This window comes from Eurosta solidaginis, chromosome 3 (assembly GCF_040869045.1).
Source record: "Eurosta solidaginis isolate ZX-2024a chromosome 3, ASM4086904v1, whole genome shotgun sequence".
Taxonomy (NCBI): domain Eukaryota; kingdom Metazoa; phylum Arthropoda; class Insecta; order Diptera; family Tephritidae; genus Eurosta; species Eurosta solidaginis.
Genome location: NC_090321.1, coordinates 1,674,822 through 1,698,827, shown reverse-complemented (window position 1 = coordinate 1,698,827; position 24,006 = coordinate 1,674,822). Strand labels below are relative to the sequence as shown.

At 35.3% G+C, this 24,006-nt stretch overlaps 1 protein-coding gene across 1 annotated transcript in view; it reads right to left on the bottom strand.

The window, feature by feature from the left end:
- Pu (GTP cyclohydrolase punch) overlaps positions 1-16,182 on the bottom strand; it is a 93,808-nt gene extending 77,626 nt beyond the window's left edge. The window contains exon 1 of the mRNA XM_067770257.1: positions 15,216-16,182. Within this exon, the coding sequence (XP_067626358.1) occupies positions 15,216-15,510 (295 nt within the window). The 5' untranslated portion in view covers positions 15,511-16,182. The remainder of the gene's footprint in view (positions 1-15,215) is intronic.
- Between the last annotated feature and the right edge of the window lie 7,824 nt (positions 16,183-24,006).

Sequence of the window (24,006 nt, the reverse complement as noted above, 5' to 3'; positions counted from 1 at the left end):
GTAACGATATATTCTATCTTTCCCGATTTCAATTTTTAATTGGTTAATTCCATTTTCGTATGAAATGTAAAGTGCAAGTGAACTTATTTAAATTATGCGGAGGGCATCAAATTCTTTGAAGGTTAGCTGAAAATTTTCTTTGTTTATTTTTGCTTGTTAAAGCGCGCTAGAAATAACTACAATTTGTTGTTGCATGCAATAGCTGCAAACCAACAACTGACGGCCGGTTTATAGACAAGTTAAGAGTTTTTGTTGTATTTTTATTTAACGCCATTTCAACTTACAACAATTTTATACTGGCAATAAAATAACGGGCAGCTGAATGCCAACAACTGACTTTGGCTCTTTTGACTTTTGTTGTATGTGCTATGCACAAAATTGGGTGACTGGACTTTAAAGGGAGTCATCCCAGATTCCTCTTTTCCGGGCACAATTGGGCATTAATTTATCTCGATCTAATATCCTTCGAATATAAATGCGAGCTCTTTTGTTATTTTCTTCTTGACAATATGAATTGAATTTATGCGTTATTCCACCGTGGTATTTATGTATCAATTAGAAAAACGTAAAGCCAAACAATGGTGTGTTCAGGTTCTTACTTATTATTATGAGGAGTTCCGTATCAAAACGTAATAAGTGCACGTTTCGAGATTTTTATATACTCCCTTTTAGAATACTCATTAACACCTTTCATTTGATACCCATATCGTACAAACAAATTCTAGAGTCAGCCCTGGTCCACCTTTATGGCGATATCCCTAAATGGCGTCCACCTATAGAACTATGGCCCACTCCCTCTTAAAATACTCTTCAATAACTTCCATTTGATACACATGTCATACAAACACATTCCAGGGTTACCCTAAGTTCATTTTCCTACAAGGTGATTTTCCCTTATTTTCTCTCCATAGCTCTCAGCTGAGTATGTAATGTTTGGTTACACCCGAACTTGGCCTTCCTTACTTGTTGTTATTTTTTTTTAAATTAAATTTTTTAGTGTAGCTTTTTTCAGCCCTTCTTGGGGATGAAATTCGTACTATTTTGGATTTTATATAGAACAACACCATAAAGTGCAGTTTTGACACCAAAATTTTTGGTGTGTAATCATATTCCCGTTTTCAATTTCTTTAACATATGTAATTAGTTCCTGAATATTATAAGAATAATTGATCTAACCTATTTACTAGGACATTGTATTTTTTGTCTATATTTTATCAATTTTCCTGAAACGGTAACTGTTCGATTGTATTTACTGAATTTTGATATAAAGCTGCCAAACAGGGACGGAAATAATAATTTTTTTTATTTTTTAAGGCCAAAATTAAGGTCCGGCTTGATAACAAAGAAACGGCTTATACGAAATACAATTTTTTTTAATTCGGATAAGCCGTTTCTTTGCTATCAAGCCGGACTTTAATTTTGGCCTTAAAAAATAAAAGTCCGGATTTAACTTTTATTTCCGGACTTTTATTTTTAAAAGTCCGAGTTTAACTAGTTCTATCGGACCCAGGTAATAAAAATCGGAAAATAATTTGTATCTTGATCCAAATATATTAAAAGTCCAAAATTAATAGTTTGGCAAGGAATTATATTATAAAAGGAATAACAATTTCCGCCCCTGCTGCGAAACTCAATTTATAACCGTTTGTATACGAAAATTGGCCAATTAAGGGTTCAAAAATGGATTCAGTGCATTCCATACAAAGCAATCAATAGTGGTACTAGGGTCATGATCCTCTGTGGCTAATCTTGGATTCAGAATGGAGTAGTCGTAATTTTTGCAGTGTATATTTTTCTGATTCATACATAAACATACATATATACATACATATTAATAGTACATACTTATGGACAGATACATACATATGTATATAATTTAAAGTTGTCTTTAGACAATTCACATATGAATGATTGCGGTCAATACTTGTGCGGCAATTAATTTCATTAACATTCTTAGCTTAAATTACGAGTGTTTATGAAACACGATAGTTGGGCACAGTGCACTAAATTTCCAGTACGCTAAGCATTTCACTAACACTTAACTTCGCTAAAAAACTTACCACCTTTATCACTGATTTATTTCCAGTAAATTTTTTTTCTCCGAAATCTCCACCAAATTTTAGTGGAGATAACTTAATATAAATAACTTTTCACTACTAAATATACATGTATGTGTGTGTTATTCAATTAAAGCGTATGTGTGTATTGGTGCATAAATGCACGTAAGAAGACATTCCTTTTATGGAGTCTTCATAAACACATTGGCAACATTTTACTTACACATACAAAAACTGCTAAGTTTTATGTTTCCATTCCATACCATTCGTACCAACACCAATACACAGATTTTGACAATTTGAACAGACATATTTTGTTATTGTACAGATGAGCCAACCATATAGTTGAACCATGCTATTTGCCAAAAAAAATTAATCAATTTTTTTAATAAATAAATAAATGTAAGGCGCGATAACCTCCGAAGAGATCTAAGGCCGAGCTTCTCTTCCAATTTGCGTCGTCCTCCTCTTGATTTCCCCTACAAATTGGCCGGACTGGACCTACATGTTTTATGCCGACTCCGAACGGCATCTGCAAGCAGATAAGTTTTCATTGAGAGCTTTTCATGGCAGAAATACACCAGGAGCGCTTGCCAAACACTGCCGAGGGGCGACCCCGTTTAGAAAAATTTTCTTCTAATTGAATAACCTTATTTCTAAAATTTTGATGTAGCTTTGCCAGGGGTGTGAACCCAGGGCATACGGTGTGGTAGGCGGAGCACGCTACTATCACACCACGGTGGCCGCCGGTTTTTAGGTATCATAATATGGCAGTAGCACCCTGAGGCATGTTGGTCTAATTTTTACAGAATATCTTTTGCAAGTCTGCCAAAATCTTAGCTACTATATTTTATCACTTTGGGCTTTCCAGCTGCATTTTGTTTACAGCTTCGGAATCATAAAGTAATCATAAAAAGTCGTAAATCGGAACGTTTCCCTTCTTGTGATGGTCGTCCGGTATGAGCCTAATTTCATACATAATCAGGCCTGTTCTGAATTCCGACTCGGAATGAAAAGTAAAACGACATTGATTCCGACTCGGTTTCTATTTGGTGTTCTCAATTCCGATTGTAAAAAATCGATTCGAAGTCGATTTCGAATCGTTTTCATTCCGATTCGGTAACCAGTTTAATCAGCTGTTTTTGTTTATGTGTTTTGGTTTAAGTATCATAGAATTTTATTTTAATTAAAAAATGCCTGCAGATATGGTTTTTGATGCGCAGACGCAAGAATACGTGCTATTGTGCGTGCGAATCGTAAAAATGCGCTGGATCGGAATTCAGAACAGGTCGACTTCATTTCGATCAGCATCGATTTGTTTGCCTAATAATTTCTTGATAGAAGTTTTTAAAGAAAGATTTATTATGCCAATTTAACTCAAATTTAAACCAAAAATACACACAACTCTTCCAAATAAAATGAAGAATTTAAAAAAAATTATTTGAAAGACAAATATCGCAACATTTGTGTATAATCTGCCAATTAATTTTCATTCCGACTGCTCAAAGGCAATACTTTTCAAACCGATAATTTTTGGTCGGAATCGACATTGAGAACACCAATCCATTTCGATTCCGAAAAAATTGATCGGAATCGGAATCCAGAACAGGCCTGAATATGAGAATGGATATGATAAGACACATATTGACACCATAAAAAGCTCATTTTCGACACCTTTGAGACTCCGTAAATACTAATTTTTGAAACTTGTCGGAGCCATTTATGAATATTTAACGTCTTATGCAAATATTGCATTTTTATATTCAAATAATATATTTTTTTTTAATTCGGGAAGCGTCATTTAAATTAGAAAAGCTTATACGAAGGCGACCGCCGTGGTGTGATGGTAGCGTGGCTAACCTACCACACCGAAGATCCTGGGACCGATCCCCGAGCAAGTCGAATCAAAAATTTAGAAAAACGTTTTTTCAATTAGAACAAAGGTTTTCTATGCGGGGTCGCCCCTCGGCGGTGATTTGGCACACACTCCGAGTGTATTTCTGAACTGGATAAATTCTCTTGAAAACTCATCTGCATTAAAATTAAAAAGGAGCACGGTGCAAATTGGAGGGAAAACTCGGCCCAAAATCGTGTCTCGTATTTATTTATTTTTATACGAAGGGTTATTTGGCACATGGTGTTTTGGAAAAGGCGTAGGTCTCCATATGCTCGTCATACTCAGGAGGCAATTATGCGACGAAAATCCATCAAAAATGTGTGGAGCACTTAGACTTCTGCGAGAGGTGCACATGATCGACCAAGCGGGAAAGGTGTGGGTTTAAGCGCGGGTTGTAAAGTGTCTAAGATTATGTGTAGGTCTTACAATCTTAGACTAACAAAGTTGCTTCTATCATTAAAAAGAGAGGACTGTAGACTCATGATGGCTATTCTAACTGGACACTGCTTTCTGGGGTCACTTGCCTTTAAATTAGGCCTGGTCAGTGATAGCAGATGTATGAAGTGTGGGTTGAAGGGGGAAACGATCGAGCACGTTTTGTGCTCATGCCTTGCGCTGGCCAAGCTAAGACGCCAGCTATTAGGAGTGAGTCAGCTGTCAGATTTAGAAGCAGCATGTAGCTTAAGTCCTAGAAAGTTTCTAGTATTTGCCAAGAGGACGGAGTTATTTTATAACATAGGTCCTGGTTTTTGATAGGGTTTTTCAGTTTGTTCGTTAAAACAAATTTCTGGTAACACTACGGACTCATTCAGTCTATGTGAGGTCCTCATGGACCTGCCAGTTCAACCTAACCTAACATAGACTTCTGAGAAGTAATGATTTGGCACGGCCAGCAACAATAAAATGACTTAATATGTCCATGTTGAACAGGAATGCAGGAAACGCTCTAAACAATTGCATACATATTCAATTTTAATTCGAATGAAAAATTCTCCAAAATAAAATATGAATCATTACAATATATAGTTTGGCAGCTTAAAGTGAGGTTATGTTGTGAATAGAGTGGAAGGAAGTAAAAGAAGGCAGTCGAATGGAGTAGAATGAAGAACAAAAGAAGAGTAGAGTTGCAATCTTCAATCTTTGTATAAATATTAAAGATAAATGTAGAAAAAATAACTAAATACTTGAATATATATGTACATATAAGCAAACATTTTCTCTTAATTTCTGCAAATAAGGTATTCTAAATGCTATATTTTCCCAAATTATCACGGTTTATGTCTGTTTCAAGACTTTACTTGAATTTCATTAAAAATTTTCGGTATATGGCCATTAGTGATGTTTGAATGTGCGTGCTAATTTTAAGCGATCAGCTGTTAGTTGCGCTACTTGTTAAGGTTTACAATGATATGAATATTTGTTCTAAACTTGCTTTGTTAAATAAAAATTGCGAGCATTAGGCTTATAGTTTTCATCATATCTGAGTCGTAAAAGACTTCTAAAAAATCATATTTCTGATCTCATATTTATCATATATTTTGGATTCATTTCGGACTCCTTAATTAAGAGCGCTTTGAGAATGTTTGAGGAAACGAGCTTTTCGGCCGATATAAGTAAGACAAACGACTACAGTTTTTTTATTCCCCTACGCGTTTCGATACTTTTTATACATCTTCATCGGGGAGTCTGATTTATTTTTAGTATGTAAAGTCAAGGATGGCTTTAATATACGCCGATAAATAAAAGAGCTGGTTCAAGCCGACCGTTTCACAATTTATTTCCACAGGAAGTGGGCATGTTTCTTTTTGTTTTACATTTTATGATACAAAATGTTTCCGTACAAAAAGGGGCCACGCAAAGAGTTGCCATACTGGGTGTTTCCTTACACCCAAGTTTGCACATCTTACAAGTAAAACATAAAACGAAAGGCAAACATAAAGGATGTTATTATGATATCAGCAACACAACGGTTATGGACATTTAACTTACATTTATTATGATATAACTAATCACATTAAATAACACATATTCCTTTCTTATACATTAACATTTACCTAATGTAAACTTCCACACAACATTTTGTAACACCTGAACAATCAGTTGTATAACATATGTATATATGTATACATACAGAGAGCGGATATAAGCGATAAATATCTAATTCATAATTGACTGGTAAGCCACACACAAAGATTCACGGTTTCAGCTATAAGGAAGTTATGACGATGAACCACTTATATAAACAAACAGTTATATGGAACATATGTTATATATGCTACCGATTTTTACGATTTTTTTAGAGAACAATGTATGCGATATAAGTACATCGGAAAATTTCATGTTTGTAGCTGTTCAAATTAGTAAGAAGTTATAAAAACGGTCTCATCTGCGCAATCGGTTCTATGGGATAGATATGCCATAGGATTTTTATCGCTGGGGTCCGTCAAATTATTAATCGGACATCAAAATAATTCCGCTCACAAAATTGCATTAAAATATATTAAAAAATTTGAAGGGCTATACGGACAAAGAGACAGACGGACATGGCTAAATCAACTCTGCTCATCATCCTGATCATTAGGTATACTGATTGGTTGGTTCCTTTATCTCTTTTCTTTTAAGAGCTTACCAACTCCTGGAATCGGACCAAACTTAATATAGCATTTCATTTTCATGAAAGGTATAAAAATACTTTTCTGAGAATGGAGTAAAATGGGTTTATAAGTAAGAGCTAGTTTACATGAAATGAGATTATATTAATTTTCGTACTTAACTTCTAATCGTTAATTAAATAACTGGATTTCCCATATAAATTTTTCCTCTCGATAATCGATAATTATGAACAAATTTTAGAGCCCCAGTGGGTTAGGGCTTAGAATATACCCGCGGTAGAGGCATGTGTAAACGTGGTCTAAGCATGAGTCCTCAGACCGAATTACTATATATACATACATATGTATGTATGTAGTTTTTTTTGGGTTGAAGGGGACCATTTATATAATAACGTGGTTCTTAATTAGTAAAAATAAAAAAAAATATACTTGAGCACCTCTGCGTATGAGCAACATAATTTTATACTCATGTTGAAGTACATTCCTGCCGTTCGGAGCGCATCTGGTTAGATAAATGAATTTTGCTAACAAGGCTTTCATAGCAGAAATACTTTGGCATGCCTTGCCAAGAATTTACCGAGCTCCGATGACGTTTTAGAAAAAATTTTATACAAAGTAAGTACATACTGTAAGTGTATAAAATATTAGTCTTTTGTCAGATATGTACGATTACGAATATTCGCTGGCTAGGTTGTTATTTGCAGAATAAGTCGAGCTACAATTCTTAATTTATTTTTTTGCAATCGCAAAACACAACGCTTCAAAGTTCCAAGTCAGTGATTTGATTAGCCTTAAAATTTAACTCGTCTTACTTTTTTTTTTATTTCAATGTCATTATCAAAGTTTTTAAAAGCGGAAGGTCACGCGAATGCGAACTTGCATGTAAGAACCATGAAAAATTGTGGTGTAATACGTAAAAAAAATAGTTTAAATACAAATAACGGTTAATTGTAGGGTTGCTATGTGGTTAACGGGTTTCCGCTACAATTGAGATGAATTACAGTTATCGATAATTGTATTTGATCTGTGTAAACGCACAAAAGTACAAAACCATATATTTTACTTAGAACTAAATATATTCAATGTCTGCCATAAATTTAAAAGATTGAATTTCATATAACACAAAGATCTTTCATACCGCACACGATAATAAATATAAAACGACTGGCTGTAATCGATATGAATATTTGCGCTTGTCGTTTATGCGCTCTAAATTACATGTATAACTTAGTATTTATGTATAATCTCAACAAAACAATAGTTTACGGTTCATACATATGTCGAAATATTATTACAGAAATAAAATTAGATTGTTCGCTGCGGTTCTAAGTAATTTCTATTGGTAATTAAAATAATAAAAATTCCCAACAAATAATAGAAACAATATAAGACAATGAAAGCAACATTCCAGACACACTCATTTAATTTAATATATTCGTTAGGGTATTTCATTTCAAATATTTGTTTGTGTCTACTAGGTCCTTAGCGCACTTCTCTAGAAAAGGTGGATAATAAACGAAATTTCTATTAAATTTGTTCCTGAATGTGGTAGCAAATTTCAAATGCAACTGCAAAATAAACAAACAAAAATTTTATGAATCAGGCTCTCTTCTAAGTCGTATAAAACCCTTCTTTTGACTAAAGCAAACAAATTAAATTATCCCTTGAACACAGTTATGACAACTTTTGTTGGTGCTGCTCGATATGTACATACAATTTCCCCCTTGCCCTTAATTTGTGTGGGAAATCGGATTATTTTGAAAGAGCTAAACCTCACATTTAAAAATTTGAGCTAAAATTTTAAACCTTTCATTGGTTTAAGCAAATTTTCTGTAGCTTCTAGGAAAGAGAGAATGAACAAATTGTATGAACTGTTTAAAAATTACACCGAAAGTTTAAGAATGGATAAAATTAAAAAAGTTTTCAAAAATACTTATTATTAAGAATTCAAAAATAGTTTAAGAAGGAAACAAAATAATTTGAAATCGTAAACAGAAAAAATTACTAAGCCAAAAATAGTTTCAAAATGAAACCAAGAAGTTTTGCAATGAAAAAGCGAAAAAAGAAATTCATTTAGCCATATCCGACCATCCGTCCGTCTGTCCGTAAACACGACAACTTGACTAAATCTTGAGGTATCTTAATGAAATTTGGTATGTAAGTTCCTCGGCATTCATCTCAAATCGCTATTTAAAATGAACGAAATCGGACTATAACCACGCCCACTTTTTCGATATCGAAAATTTCGAAAACCCGAAGAAGTACGATAATTCATTACCAAAGACGGATAAAGCGATGAAACTTGGTAGGTGCGTTGACCTTATGACGCAGAATAGAAAATTAGTAAAATTTTGGACAATGGGCGTAGCACCGTTTACTTTTAAAGGAAGGTAATTTAAAAGTTTTGTAAGCTGTAATTTGGCAGCTGAACTTAGCCCTCCTTACTTTTTTCTTATACCCCGCTTTGAACTTAAGAAAAATAAAACTATATTGTTTAAAAAAAATTATAATGCAGATACAAAAAAATGATCGAAAATTCAAAAATTTATTTGGTACGTGAAACTTTACTAATTTGATGATCAAGGTGTCTTATATAAAACCAGTGCTGCTCAAAAATTTTTATATGGAAGTCCCTGCTAAAATCGGTGGATCATGTGGTCCATTGAGTACTTACCATTATACTCCACTGTAATGCAGCAATGGACCAACTCACTACACGATGTTTATTGGACTGTGGGTACTCCATGGATTACTCTGATGTAATGCGGAGCTGGAGTATATGGTCCAGTCCTAGGACATCGCAATGTTTATTGGACCATATTTTTTGTATAAATTGTGGTTAATTTTGGACAACTCACTTGGTCCATAGCGAGTACTCCATACATACATGCATGCTCGCGTTTTTGCAGGGGCGCGAATCACAATACATGTGCAAAATTGTATGTGCACTGAAACTTGTTTGTATTTAAAAAAATATATTTAATCTATATATATAATAATGAAATGATGTTCGTTCCTGTCCATGTTTTGGGGCCGATACGAGGCCAATTTTATTCATTCTTTTTTTCATATTATAGGGATCAAATAGGGGAAGGTTTTTAGCAAAAAAAAATTTTTATTTTGTAGGGTCTTGAGATATAGGTCAAAACATGGACCCGAATAACCCTACGATGTGTTTGTATAATATGGGTATCAAATGGAAGCTTCTGATGAGTACTTTAATATGGGGTAATTTTCGTACCCCTAGATGACTAAGGTCTCGAGATATAGGCCAAAGTGTGGACCCGGCTACCCCAAGAATGTGTTTATACAATATGGATATCAAATGAAAGCTGTTAATGAGTTCTTTAGCAGAGGGTTATTTTCATACATCTGGGTGACTAGGGTCTCGAGATATTGCCCAAAACGTAGATCAGAATAACCTTAGGATGTGTTTTTACACTATGGGTATCAAATGGAAGCTGTTAATGAGTACTTCAATATGGGTATCAAAAGGAAGCTGTGCTGATGAGTGGTAATTTTCTCTGGGTGACGAGTGTCTCCAGATCATTTCATGTGTACAAGATTTTTTGAATAAATATACGAATTTTTCGATTTGTGAAATCGTTATCGCTATCGATATCGAAATCAATATCAAAATCGTTGTCGACATTATTACCCGTACCCATCCATACCCTACATTTTACATCTTACATTTTACATTTTACATCTAACATCTTACATCTTACATTTCACATCTTACATCTTACATCATACATCTTACATCCACCATATCCATACCATCCTCCATATACATACCCATACCCACCCATACCTTACATCGTACATCTTACATCTTACGTCTTACATCTTACACTTACATCTTACATCTCACATTCAAAATTCCCCATACCGTGAGCAAAGATGTTTACACATCAAAAATATTCACATATGATAATAATAATTTCACAAATGTGATTTTTTTTAATTCAGGCGCAGAAACGAATAAAAAAGTTGGCGCTATGAATTATTATTCATATCGATTAATGATTCGTGAAAATGAAGAATCTCACATTCTGAAATGCAGAAGATTGTTCCACCAATTTGTCGTGGATATGTATGCAAAAATTGAGACCGAGCGCGTAAACTATATCAAATTCAACCAGACTAAGTTACGGTCCGAGGAATACATTCACTTACGGGATGCAGTGAATAACGATGGAAATGTGAATGACATGACTAGAATGATCATATTGCCAGCAACATATACTGGTAGCCCGCGGCACATGCATGAATATGCACAGGATGCCATAGCGTATGTTCGCGGTTATGGACGGCCGGATCTGTTTATTACTTTTACATGCAACCCGCAATGGAGTGAAATCAAAGACCATTTGTATCCTGGCCAATCCCCAATTGATCGACACGACATAACTGCACGTATTTTCAAACTAAAAATAAAATCACTTATGGACTTTATTGTCAAACATAGAGTGTTTGGAGAGGTGTGTTGTTATATGTATTCCGTTGAATGGCAAAAGCGGGGATTACCGCACGCCCACATTTTGATTTCGTTGGTTGATAAAATTACACGGCATCAAATTGATAGTGTGATATCAGCTGAAATACCGGATCAAACGACTGATCCAGATTTGTTCGAAGTCGTCACAAAAAATATGATACATGGACCTTGCGGTGCATTAAATGTGAACTCTCCCTGCATGATTGATGTTCGAAGCGATACCCACGAGCATTGATTTCCGATACGGTCACAGTTGACGATGGATATCCGGCATATCGTCGCCGGTCGACTGATGACAATGGTAAATCAACGATAATTAAGATGGGAAATCAAAATGTTGAAGTTGACAATCGTTGGATTGTTCCATATTGTCCATTGTTGTCCAAAACATTCAAAGCGCTTATAAACGTGGAATACTGTAATTCCCTTAAATCAATTAAATACATTTGCAAATATGTAAATAAAGGAAGCGATATGGCTGTATTCGGTGCAGTCCAAAATGGCAACGAAGAGCTTAAAAAATATCAAATGGGGCATTATATAAGCAGTCACGAAGCGATATGGCGAATCTTTTCATTCCTAATACAATAAAGACATCCAACAGTCGCTCATTTAGGCGGTTCACCTTGAAAATGGACAACGCGTTTATTTTACTCCTGAAAATGCAGCGCTTAGAGCAACAAGTGCACCGTCTACAACTTTGACTGCCTTTTTTCATTTATGTCAATCGGACGATTTTGCAGGAACATTGCTATATGCAGAAGTGTCACAATATTTCACATGGGATAAATCCAGAAAACATTTCAAAGGCGAAAACAAGGAAATCCAGTTCAAGGTCATCCTAATGTGTTCTCAATAGATGCATTAGGACGCATTTATGCAGTTCATCCAAATAATGCTGAGTGTTTTTTCTTGCGATTGTTTTTAATTAATGTTCGTGGCCCAACATCATTCCAAGCTTTAAGAACAATTAATGGTGAATTGTCCGCTACATATCGTGAAGCATGTCAACAATTAAATTTGTTGGAGGATGACAAGCATTGGGAAGATACGCTTGCCGTTGCAGCTGTAATAGCCAGTCCACATCAAATACGAACATTATTTTCGATAATAATTGCAATGTGCTCCCCATCTAATCCATTGGAATTATGGAATAATTTCAAAGATTATATGGCAGATGATATTTTAAACCAAATGCGTCGAAATACTGCAAATTATTAGTTGGAATTCACATTGGAAATTTACGATAAAGCATTGACAAGGATTGACGACATTTGTTTGTCGATGTCAAAGAAATCGTTAGTACAATTGGGCATACCAGCAGCAAATCGTCCAATGCATGATATGTTCAATCGTAACATTCATTTGTAACATCAAATTTAACGAAATTGAATGACCAACAGCAACATGTTTATGATACAATCATGAATAATGTTAGCCATGGAACTGGTGGATTGTTTTTCTTGGATGCGATGCTCCTGGGGGAACAGGCAAGACCTCTTTGATTTCATTGATATTAGCAACAATTAGATCAGATAATAACGTTGCATTTGCACTCGCTTCTTCCGGAATTGCGGCTACATTACTGGAAGGAGGTCGCACAGCACATTCTGCATTAAATTTGCCTTCGAATATGCAGGTAAATGAAACACCAACATGTAATATTTCGAAAACATCTGGAATGACAAAAGTTCTTAAAGTATGAAAGCTCATGGTATGGGACGAGGGTACTATGGCACACAAGAAATCATTGGAAGCACTTGATAGAACTTTGAAAGATTTACGAGGAAGCCAAACAGTCTTTGGAGGTGCCATGATTTTATTGGCTGGAGATTTCAGGCAAACATTACCTGTGATCCCAAAATCCACGGCTGCAGATGAAATCAATGCATGTTTAAAATCATCGTATTTATGGAGACATGTAAACAGGCTTACACTGACTACATACGTACGTGTTCACCTACAAAACGATCCGTCACCAGCTGAATTTTCACAGCAATTACTGAAAATCGGAAATGGCCAAATGTCTGTCGATCCAACAGGAATGATTACATCGCCTGACAATTTCTGATACAGAGAGTATTTCCAAACATTGTTCAACATTACAAAAACTATGATTGGCTCAGCGAAAGAGCAATTTTAGCTGGGAAAAATAAGGACGCCAATGATATAAATGCGGCTATTCTGGATCAAGTACCTGGTGACATAGTTGCATATAAGTCAATGGACACTATTACTGATCAAGATGATGTGGTAAATTATCCAACCCGAATTCTTAAACTCACTAGATTTGCCAGGCCTACCACCTCATAATTTACGATTAAAAATTGGAGCACCGATTATTATGCTGCGCAACATTAATGTGCCACGACTTTGCAACGGTACCAGACTGGCTGTGAAGAAGCTAATGGGTAACGTTATCGAGGCAACAATTTTGAAAGGGAAGTACAAAGGAGAAGGCGTTTTGATACCCAGAATTCCATTGATTCCGACGGATTTACCATTCGATTTCAAACGTTTGCAGTTCCCTATTCGCCTTGCCTTCACTATTACAATTAATAAGGCGCAATGACAGTCTCTACAAATGTGCGGTATTAATTTAGAATACCCAATTTTTTCTCATGGACAATTGTATGTATCTTGCACACGAGTAGGCAAACGATCATCATTATTCATTTATGCGAAAGATGGAAAAACCAAAAACGTTGTCTACCAAAAAATTTTACAATAAAGTTCGAATGAAATTGTATCAAGGAATTTGCTTTGTTTCGTATTAATTTTATTCTCTTTCAGCAAATCATTGAATTTATCGCCTAGCGAAGCGGGCGAGGGTACGCTAGTTTAATATAATTGTTTGAATTTGAAAAAGTTGAATATTTGGTATAATGTTACAAAATATTTGCTTAAAATATTACGTCAATAGTTATATAACCGCCGCTGAGTTATCTCCTAGGGAGAATCGACGAATATGAGAACAGGGCAACGGCTTGCTATGGACCAATAGGGTTGACTGCGATGTCTCAAGGTCCTTATGGCCATGATTAGATGGGAAAGGCACCAGCTTCTTTCTCAAACTGAACAAATTGCGGTGAGGGTACTTACGTGTGCCATCACATGTCATTGTGCTATCGCACCAATGCTCCGACGGTGGCGAATGCCAACAAGCTCCCTCTGCAGAAGCTGTCAGGATGAGGGGGAAGAGGAGCCGATCTACCACTTTCTCTGCCGATGTCCGGCGCTTCAAAGAAGAAGGCTCAGATGTCTGGGCTCACGCTTCTTCGACAGCCTGGCAGAGGTTGGGAAGGTGGACGTCTCGCTACTTCTTGGGTTCATCAGGGAAAGAAAGTGGTTCGTTGAGGACCACTAGGAGGTAATGGAGCTAACCGAATTTTTCGCCACCCTGTACTTACTGAGGGCACTCACAATGGACAAAAATGTCTTCGAGTGGAAGTGTTGAAAACACTCACGCACGCTCTCTTAACTTAACCTATATCACCAACAGCGAAAAATTACATTGACCTCTAGCCTCAAGTTTTGTGGGAACTTATTCTATATACATACATCGTCGGAATTTGGGTTTCAATAATCATACTAAAAGTGAATGTAGAGTTTTCCGCGAATGTTGCATTGGAAATTGAATTTGAAAACTTTTGAAATGCTTAAATGTTCAAATTTACATACATATATTAGCAACAGAGATTACTGATGTGCTGAAATACTATTTGAATTTAATAAAATGTTTAACAAGTAAATGATAGGCACGGTTACTTTAAGGTTCCGCCACTTCCAGTCAAAAAATGTTTCATAACAAAGAAAAATAATATACCGAATTGAAATAAAAGTCACAGAAACTACCCCGTAAGGAGAATCCCTGTTCAAAATAAGTACATTTCTACTGCATTCTGAACCACTAAATGGTTCGCCATCTATCTCTTTATCACTGTAATATATTAAAAATTTTAATCTAATTACTGAAGGTTCTAATTTGTGAGCGACTACTGTATATTTTTGCATAAAAACGCATTTGGGTAGCCTTGTCATGGAAAAATATTTTGTTCATTCCAACAAGTAACGCCCCGGCGTTATACTTTAAATTTCTATGTATATTGGAGTGAATCAAAAAAAAAAACAATCTTACACCCACTCACCATTTTCACTATTGTCCACCTTATTGCCGTTCATATTGTTGTTGCTTATGCTGTTTTTACTGCTACAACTCATATTACCACCACCGCCACCGTTTAATGTTAATGCTAACTTTAGGCCATTTTTATTTGGCGGTGCCCACTGCATCAGCTGTTGCTTCTGTTGCTGTTTCTGTTCGCCGTTGCCCCCCAGATCCTCAACATAATGGCGCTGTGACAATTGTTCATTTTGTCGTTGATGCTGTACAGTATTGGCGTGAACATTTTGTTGTTTGTTTAATTCACTCAACTGCTTCATTGTGAATTTTATAGATCAATAGAAGCAAATTTTCTCAAAGAACTCCGCTTTTTTTTTATACAATAATAACACTTTTTAATTCCTTTTTTATATTTTTTTTTTCGTTTTTGAAATTTTTTGTTCACGCTTTTGTGTTTTTAGTAAAAAAAAAAAAAACTGCGAACACTTAACCGAATTTTCTGGCTTCAATCTGAATACGCATTAAATCACGAAAATGGCGTTTGTTTACGTTGGTTATGTTACGCACGTGTTGCTTACGTTATTCTTAGCTTTTAGTTTGCAAACTTGTGCTATGCGACCCTTTTTTTATTTTTTGTTATATACAAGTTTTGGCGTGTCGCGTTTCACTTTCCTCAGAGCATCGATAGCCGACTAAACGGCTCGTCATTTAGTGGAAACCTTTTTATTATGAAAAATCGAAAGTTCTTTTTTAGTCTCTTTGTTTTTGTTTTTATTTTATTATTGCTGTTGTTTTTGTGCCTGACTTCTGGTCTTGTTGTTGCTGTTGGCTGTTCGTTATTGCCTCCTGCTCTGCAGCTGGTTATGCGCACAAAATAACTTTGTTTGTTTACGTGTTTTGGCTGTGTGTGAGTATAAATTTGCAATTTTTTTACTAAAATTTTCGTTAATGTATTTACTTTGTATTGATTGACTATAGTATTTGATTACTCTGCACTTGAGCAAGTTTCTTATTATTTTTTTTATTAGCAATTCGGCAACTGTTTCTTCTCAATGTTAGCATCGGTTTCAGTTCACTACATTTACCGTCTCCATACAAATTAACTCGCTCTCGGCCAAAGATTGCAGCTTTGTCGATTGCTGGACGAGAGGGCGACGGAGAAAATTAAAGGGTACGGAGTTGGCGCAGACGTCTGCCTTCTCCAACGCGCTCTCGCCCATCAATCGGAAGAAAATACAATTTGTTGACGGCAATTTTTTTTTTGAAACATGGACATGTAGGTACATATATGTACATATTTTGTGCTTCTTGTTGTAATTAAGTAAATAGTTCAAATTGTTCTAGTAATGCAGAACTCATTTTGCTCTCAAGACACTGTTCGTAATTACTTCCACTCACGCTGTTAGTTCTCAGTTACCATTCTAGTACATTAGCTTTCATATAAGTAAGCTTTATGTACATATGTTTGTATTTTGAAAAATCAACATATTTCGAGTTGGCGATAAATTGACCTCCTGTAACTAAAAAGCTAACCCTATCTCATCGTTGTGACTTCCTATGCTTTGGCGCTAGGGTTATGAATAAATAGGTAATACAAATGCCACAGATGTATACGCAGTGGTTCAAATACGATTTTTGGCTCTGAGGATAGCTACAGCTTAAATAAAAGAAGAAAATAGTACATTTTAAAACTCACTCATATTGAATGTAGGCCGAAGTTTGCGTTTTGATTTCAGGCTCGGTTACGGTTTTTGCTTCGATTGAATTTAAAAATCTGTATAGTGAAAATTATGTAAACAAATTTTAAAAATGTTTTCGAAAAAAATTCAAATAAAATAAAAGTATACAATCTGCAGAATTCTGCTGTTGCTCTGAGCATCATCTTTCATCATTCTTTCATCATAATGGGGCCTAGCCAGCGCAGCCGGTGTGTTTAAGTTCGCTGGACTAAGTTGATGTCTCCATAAAGTTCGTTTAGCTTCACTCTGGACCCGGTAGATTTTATTCTCACCGAACTTTGGCTTTTATATATTTCTACAAGACATGCAAAATCACATTACGCACAGGAGTCCACGCTCCCTATATCCTAATTCACTTTTGCATTCGGTGTCAGAGGTTAATCTATACTTTTTATAAATCCAATTCTTAAATTTTGGATATAGATAATCTCGGACACTACTGAACGTATTTTGCTGCAACTTCCTTTAAAAAAGTCTTACATTTAGCAGTACAAAAATTGCTACTTAAAATAAACATTCTGTAATATTTAAGAATAAAGTTTTAAAATTTTTTACTGCTAGATGTTTGTTTTGCTGTGTTTTTCGAATGCGAAAACCAATATTTTTGTTTTCTTTTTTCGCTTTGTTTTTAATTCCTTGTCCTGTTTGATTTCACAGTTAAGAGATATTAAAATTTGAGATAGCACTAGATTGGAGGCTTTTTATTTAAACCTTCAATTATCCCCGAATTTCCGTTTAAGCAGCCAATTTAAGACGAAAAACTTTGCTAAGGGGGTGAAACAAGTTTGAATAATATTATCTTAAATTCATTTATTGAAATTTATTTATTTTGGAAGATGCATACATGTAGGTTAGACTTTCTGTTCGTGGGTAGCGAATTAGCAGTAAAACAATGACAAGGCCAAATCCCATTTAAGCTGGAGACATTGGTGCTTTATCGGTAACCGTATCGGTAACCTTTTAACAGCTGATTCGACCAACCTTATGAGAATCAACGCAATCGATTATTGGTGCCGCTAAGGTCGTAACCGTATCGTAGCCAACCAATTGGGTTTTGGTTTACCGTCGTAACGATAAACAGCTGATTACGTTAGGGATACGGATACAGCGATACGACATACGGCACCAATGACTCCAGCTTTAGGTGTCAGGATACGAAATGCTGCAAGTTTGCGTCCTATTAGGATTGTGCGTCATCAGCTAAGGTTAAATGATTACTATTATTACAAATTAATTAAAATTTAGTTTATGTAAATTATTTTGCTATTGCTTTAGGCAAATATATCGTACGCCGTTTCTACATACATACATTGATATGTACACCAAGCGTGTGGCGAAGCCTCGCGGAACCATGGCCAGCTAGTCTCCTATAACTGTTTGTTAGGCCACTATCATCCTTGGGAGGCTTTCTGTCGATAATTTTAATTTTTTATGAATCAATCAATCCGTTTACAGAACTTTTTTTACACATTTTATCTCTTTAGCTGTTATTTGTAATGTCTGTTCTGTAAAGTTCATCAATGCACAAGAAGCGGATATTTACGATAGAAAACACACACACACACATATGCCAATCAATAAAACAAAAACAATGTGACATATTTCCCTTCATTTGCGTGAGTTCCGCTAAAAAAGTTTTACACGGTATTCCCTTACAAAAGCAGGCAGCGCAGTCGTTAATTTCTCATTCTCTATTGTCTTTCATTTACAGTTTGCAGCTCTTTCTCACTGCTCTCAAAGTGCTTTACATGACGTTACTCTTAGTACTTAGCATTTGCTTTATTTTAAATTTTATTAGGTTTTTGCGTTTTTCATTGTATGCGTTAGTTTTTCGGTATGGATGTATATGTGACTTTTTTTCAATATTTCTTTCAAACCGCAAAGCGTAACAAGTTTGAAGGGAATATTTTAAGGTGAAAGAAATCTGTAGGACTTTTTTTGTTTTTATTTCATTTACGTGAGTGTATGTATGGGTATATATGAAGCTCTGCTGAAATGCATTCATTGTGTATAAGCAAAAACATTTATATGTGAAGGATTGGATGTTACTCATACGCCAGGGGATCACAAAAATCTGAAACAGGCACAATAACAGAGTTTGGGGTAGTGCATTAATGTAGCAGGAGCATTCCACCGTTACCATTTACTATACACAAACTATAACTTTCTCAGACAAAAACAATTAAATACATTAATATTGTGTGGTACATGTCTACAGCTTTTTCAGTTTAGGTTCAGAAAGTTAAAATTGAAGCTCAGAATTCCATTATAATTTTCTGAAATTCAGTTGTAACTTTCTGAACTATAAATAAAAATTCTTAACTTAAATTTTAATTTTATGAACTTCAATTGCAATTTTCTGAACTTAAACTGAAAAAGGTAGAAAAAAACAAGACCCCAAATATCCCCAATGTCCTGCATATAGGACACCGAGGATTGTTCTTGCAAAGCGCGACATGTTTAATTATTTAGCGTTTACCTGAGTTTAGTATTTGTCAATAGAGTTCCGCCTTCTCTGGATAAGATAAAAAATCAAATGTGTCTTGCGGTGAATGAGGTTGAGACGAAGTACTTGCTGTCACCCAAGAAAAAATCGGCGCATTCGCGCCTTGGCAGCACTAATGCGGACGGATATAAGTTCGAAACTGTGCAGGACTTCGTCTATTTGGAACCAGTATTAACAGCAAAAACTACGTCAGATTAGAATTCAGAGAATAACTCTCGCCAACAAATACTACTTTGGACTGAGTGGGCAAGTGAAATTATAGTCGTTTTCGACGAACAAAATTCATGATCTGCAAGTCGCTCATCATACCTGTTCTGATGTATGGCTCGGAATCATGGACCAAGTCGCGAGTGTTCGCTGATCCTTTCCACTTGCAAATTTCTATTAAAATATCAAATGGCGAATTTTACAAATGCAACGAAGTCTTATTACGTTGACTTGGAACCATCATGTAGGACTATTTCTCACTAGTTTCCAATTAAAGTATAGGTTTGAACTCATTTTTAACTAAGGTATTATTTACCCAACTACCAAAGTCGCTAATCTGGAGGTTACACAATACTTTCTTTTTTTTTTGTAACGAGCTTGCATAACCCGTTTCAACTGGCTAAACAGTTTCATCTTCGATGAACCATACAGTTGGTGGAGGGAAATCAGCTAGTTGGTCCTTTTTTAGCTGCTTTGACATTTCTACTTCTGACGCAATACGTTTTTGACACTAACCCAGAGAATTACAAAACAAAATGCGTGGACTGCGTGTGTTTGGCTGTATTTGTTATGTATTTGTATTTTGTTATTTTCATTTATCTGCACATTCGTGTGTACATTTCGTACGCTCGTTCACAAGAGTGCCATAAGCGATTTCATCTCAAACCGGTTATCCAACTGAATTAGCTCACTCTGTGTTGTTGCTTTGTATGCGATTCCTTAATCTACCTAGCGTTTTATTTCCACTAACTTGCAAAAAAAAAGCGGCATATATTTGCAAGAATTTAATTTTGTCCTAAGCGTATGGAGATTCATATCAAATCATAACATTTACATTATTTAATTTAAAATACAAGGAACCCACTCGTTTTGTGATTATTAAGGCAAACTTACTCCAACCAACTTTCATTTGGTATCAATCGAAATGATTTTTTCATGAAATCTTCTATGATATATTAGAATAAATATCACCAAGTTTAATATTTTTATATTGGAAATTAAGGGAGAAATTGCCAAAAATCTTTCTATCTGAACGATCGGTTGTATGGGATATAACTATATACAGCTGCGATCAAAGAGATTTTTTCAGGATATCTTCTATGATATATTAGAATATAGATCACCGAGTTTCACGTTTATACTTTCTAAATTGCGGCAGGAATGATCAAAATCGTCTTATCTGAATGATCGGTTGTATGGGAGATATATGTTATAGTGGTCCGATCCTACCGGATCCGACAAATGGCTAATATAATACAAAAATACATCCTTGTGCCAAATTTCATTGAGATATCTCAAAATTTGATGGAATAGTTTGCGTTCAAACAGACAGACGGACGGACAGACGGACAGACGGACATGGCTATATCAACTCAGTTCGTCGCCCTGATCAATTCGGTATACTTAATGGTGAGACCATCTTCTATATTTCTCAACGTTACAAACATCGGACCAAAGTTAATATACCATTTCATGTTCATGAAAGGTATAAAAAAAACAGCAACAAAAAACTATAATTACTTGTACAAATTGCGCGGAAGGAAAGGTAAAGATATACGGAATTGCACAAAAACGCCCAATGTCATAAGCATTTTGTGTTTTCACGCTTTGCATTTAGTTTGCTAAAGTTAATTACTCGACTAACTAAGGGAAATATTGTTATAAAGACTACAAACCAACAATGAAATAAAAATGCCCAACAAATAGAGGGCACGCGCATTGCCAGAAATATAATCTGCTGCTGGCCGCTGCCAAAACCGGAAGACAAAAATGCAACACAAATCAGGCATGTCCAGTTTTTATTTTGGTTTCAACGTCAGCGACTAACAAGTCCAATATAAATGAATTTTGAGTGTTTTTGTTTTGTAATTTTTAATAATATAACTGATTGCCCGAGATTTATATATATACATATATGTGTGTGCATGTATGTCAGGGACCCAGATTGTTTTCATTCTTTTTAGTATAAAAGTTCTTAAAAACAGTTTTTCTTTCGGTTAGAATAAATTTGTTAATGATATAATAATCGTACCGCTTATTTGAAGTCTGGAATCTTGGAATTACTTTTGTGATTTTCTCTCCTGGCGTGAAAATGGAATGTTAGGACGGCAATGTTGAAAGTAATTGGTTTTATTTCTCATCAAGCCTGGGATCTTATCTAATTTTTGAGAGGTCAAATGTTTCTGAAGTTTAAAAAAATTTAAAAGCTTGTACCAAGGTATAGTTTTTAATAAAATCGTTTGAAAATATCTGAAAATACTTTCCCCTTTTTTCATAAAAAATAAAACAGGTTTATAGTTTTTATCAGCACTGGGAATTTCATCCAGATTTTTAAACTATCCGGAAAAACCAAATATTCGGATAGCTATGCAAAAACTCCGGCTACGTAAACGAAAAATCCGGTTATTCGTATGTCCGGATACCTGAATATCTGGATATTCGAATATAAAGAAGCGTGCACAGTGATCTCATGTAAGAACAAATAAACCACAATCTCACTGCCAGAAATTGGTGGCAAGATCACTGAAAAAATATTTCCCAATCTGTCGAAACTCGCAAAAGATATCTAGCTGTACCTGCCACTTCAAAAGCTTCTGAAAAGGTTTTTTACAGTGCCGGAAGTGCAGTAAGTCCTACAAGTATTTGTTTATAGTCGGAAAATTATACCGGAACTTGTTTTCTTAACCAGAATAAGAATATTTCAATATCAAATAAGATATTCCTCGATACGAGCTTTTTTGTATTTAGTATTAACTCGAATAATAAATACTGCCAGTATTTAAGTGTTGTTATTACTGTTAAGTAAACGATTATGGTACATCAGTTTGTTTCTTTCACTGGATACCCGGATAGTTTCGCAAACGAATATTAAAGCCCTGTCACATAAGCAGTTTTACATATATGTAGATGCGTTTAACTCAATCTTATGCATTTTGAGTAGATGGCACGTATTTTAAAGGAGAACGGCAGATTGAGCGACACTGGCGCCATCTGACATGAAAAAGTAGCCAACTTCAGACTTTTGTTGCAAGCAAAGCATAAGAAAAAGAATTAGACATTTGCTTTGGCTGAGGGTGCTTTCACACTTTGCAAGTGAAATTATTTTTCTCACTCGGTAACTTTTCTAACATTTATCACAGTTAAAAGCTACAATAGCCGTGTTTTTTTACACGCTTATCCTCACTTAGATAATGCTAAGAAGATCCATCTATCGGCAACTAGCTACAGTACATGTTGTACCGAAAAGCGGAGATACAAACCTCTGCTGTATGCCAGTGTATAACCTATAGCTGAATCGGTTGGGGTGAATAGTGGACACACATCATCACCCTTATCGCGAAGTTCACGTGGAAAATTGTTCGCCTTCACTTCTTTTGTTCGGGTGAACTTCTTCCGCTTATCGGCAATTCCGGGCGAACAAAAGTTCACTTCGAAACAACTGATGCTCTATTGTGAATTGGCGGTGAACAAATCATTTATTTGCAATTGTGTAAATTTTGTAAACAAACATATATTTCATTAAAATACAGCAAAAATAGAGATAAAAAATTTATAAATAAATGTTTAGTATTGCACTTAGGTTGGTATTGATTGAGCGCGAGGAGAATATAAATGTGAAAGCGATTCGGAGGCAATTAAGGGACTGTTCTAACCCTTTGGAGTTAAGTGATCCACTGTAAGTTAAAAACTTCTATTTTCAGCACTTTTGAATAAAAATTTTACTTTTTTCTATTAGTTTTCGGCAATAATAGAGGTTAAACAAGTCGGCATTCTAATATTTGCTAGTTATTCTTACCAACTTCTTGCCACCATTGTAGCAAAAATTTGGAGTTCCACCAATTGTAAAATTGAGTACATGTCCTCGTTTTTTTGCATAGGGAATAGTCGTTGGAAAGGATCATGAAGTGGGTCTTCGCCAATCTTGTTTCAGTGAGGTGCTCAACATTTTGCAACCGTTGCTTTGTCCACAATGGATAACTTGGCCGACTGGCACGTTGTCATATAAAATAGAATTTACATACTTAGCAATGCAGGAATATCACTTTTTTCCAGTCAGCTTCCGATTATGCGTTATTTATTGATTTATTTCTTTTAATAAAAATACATATAATTATAAGAGTATCAAATTTCAAAACAAAAAATTATTTACATTTTGTTTTTCTCTCGTTCGCCTGTAAAATATAAGTGAATAAATTTGGGTTTCCCCGATATTCATTTCGCCCGAACAAAGATTTGCCGATAAGGTGTAATTTTTTTCGAACACGAAAAATTGTTTCGCCACCCTCTGCGATAGGGTGAACAAAATTTGTGAATATTTTCGGGTGAAAATAAAACTCGGGATAAGGGTGCATTTGTAGAGGTGA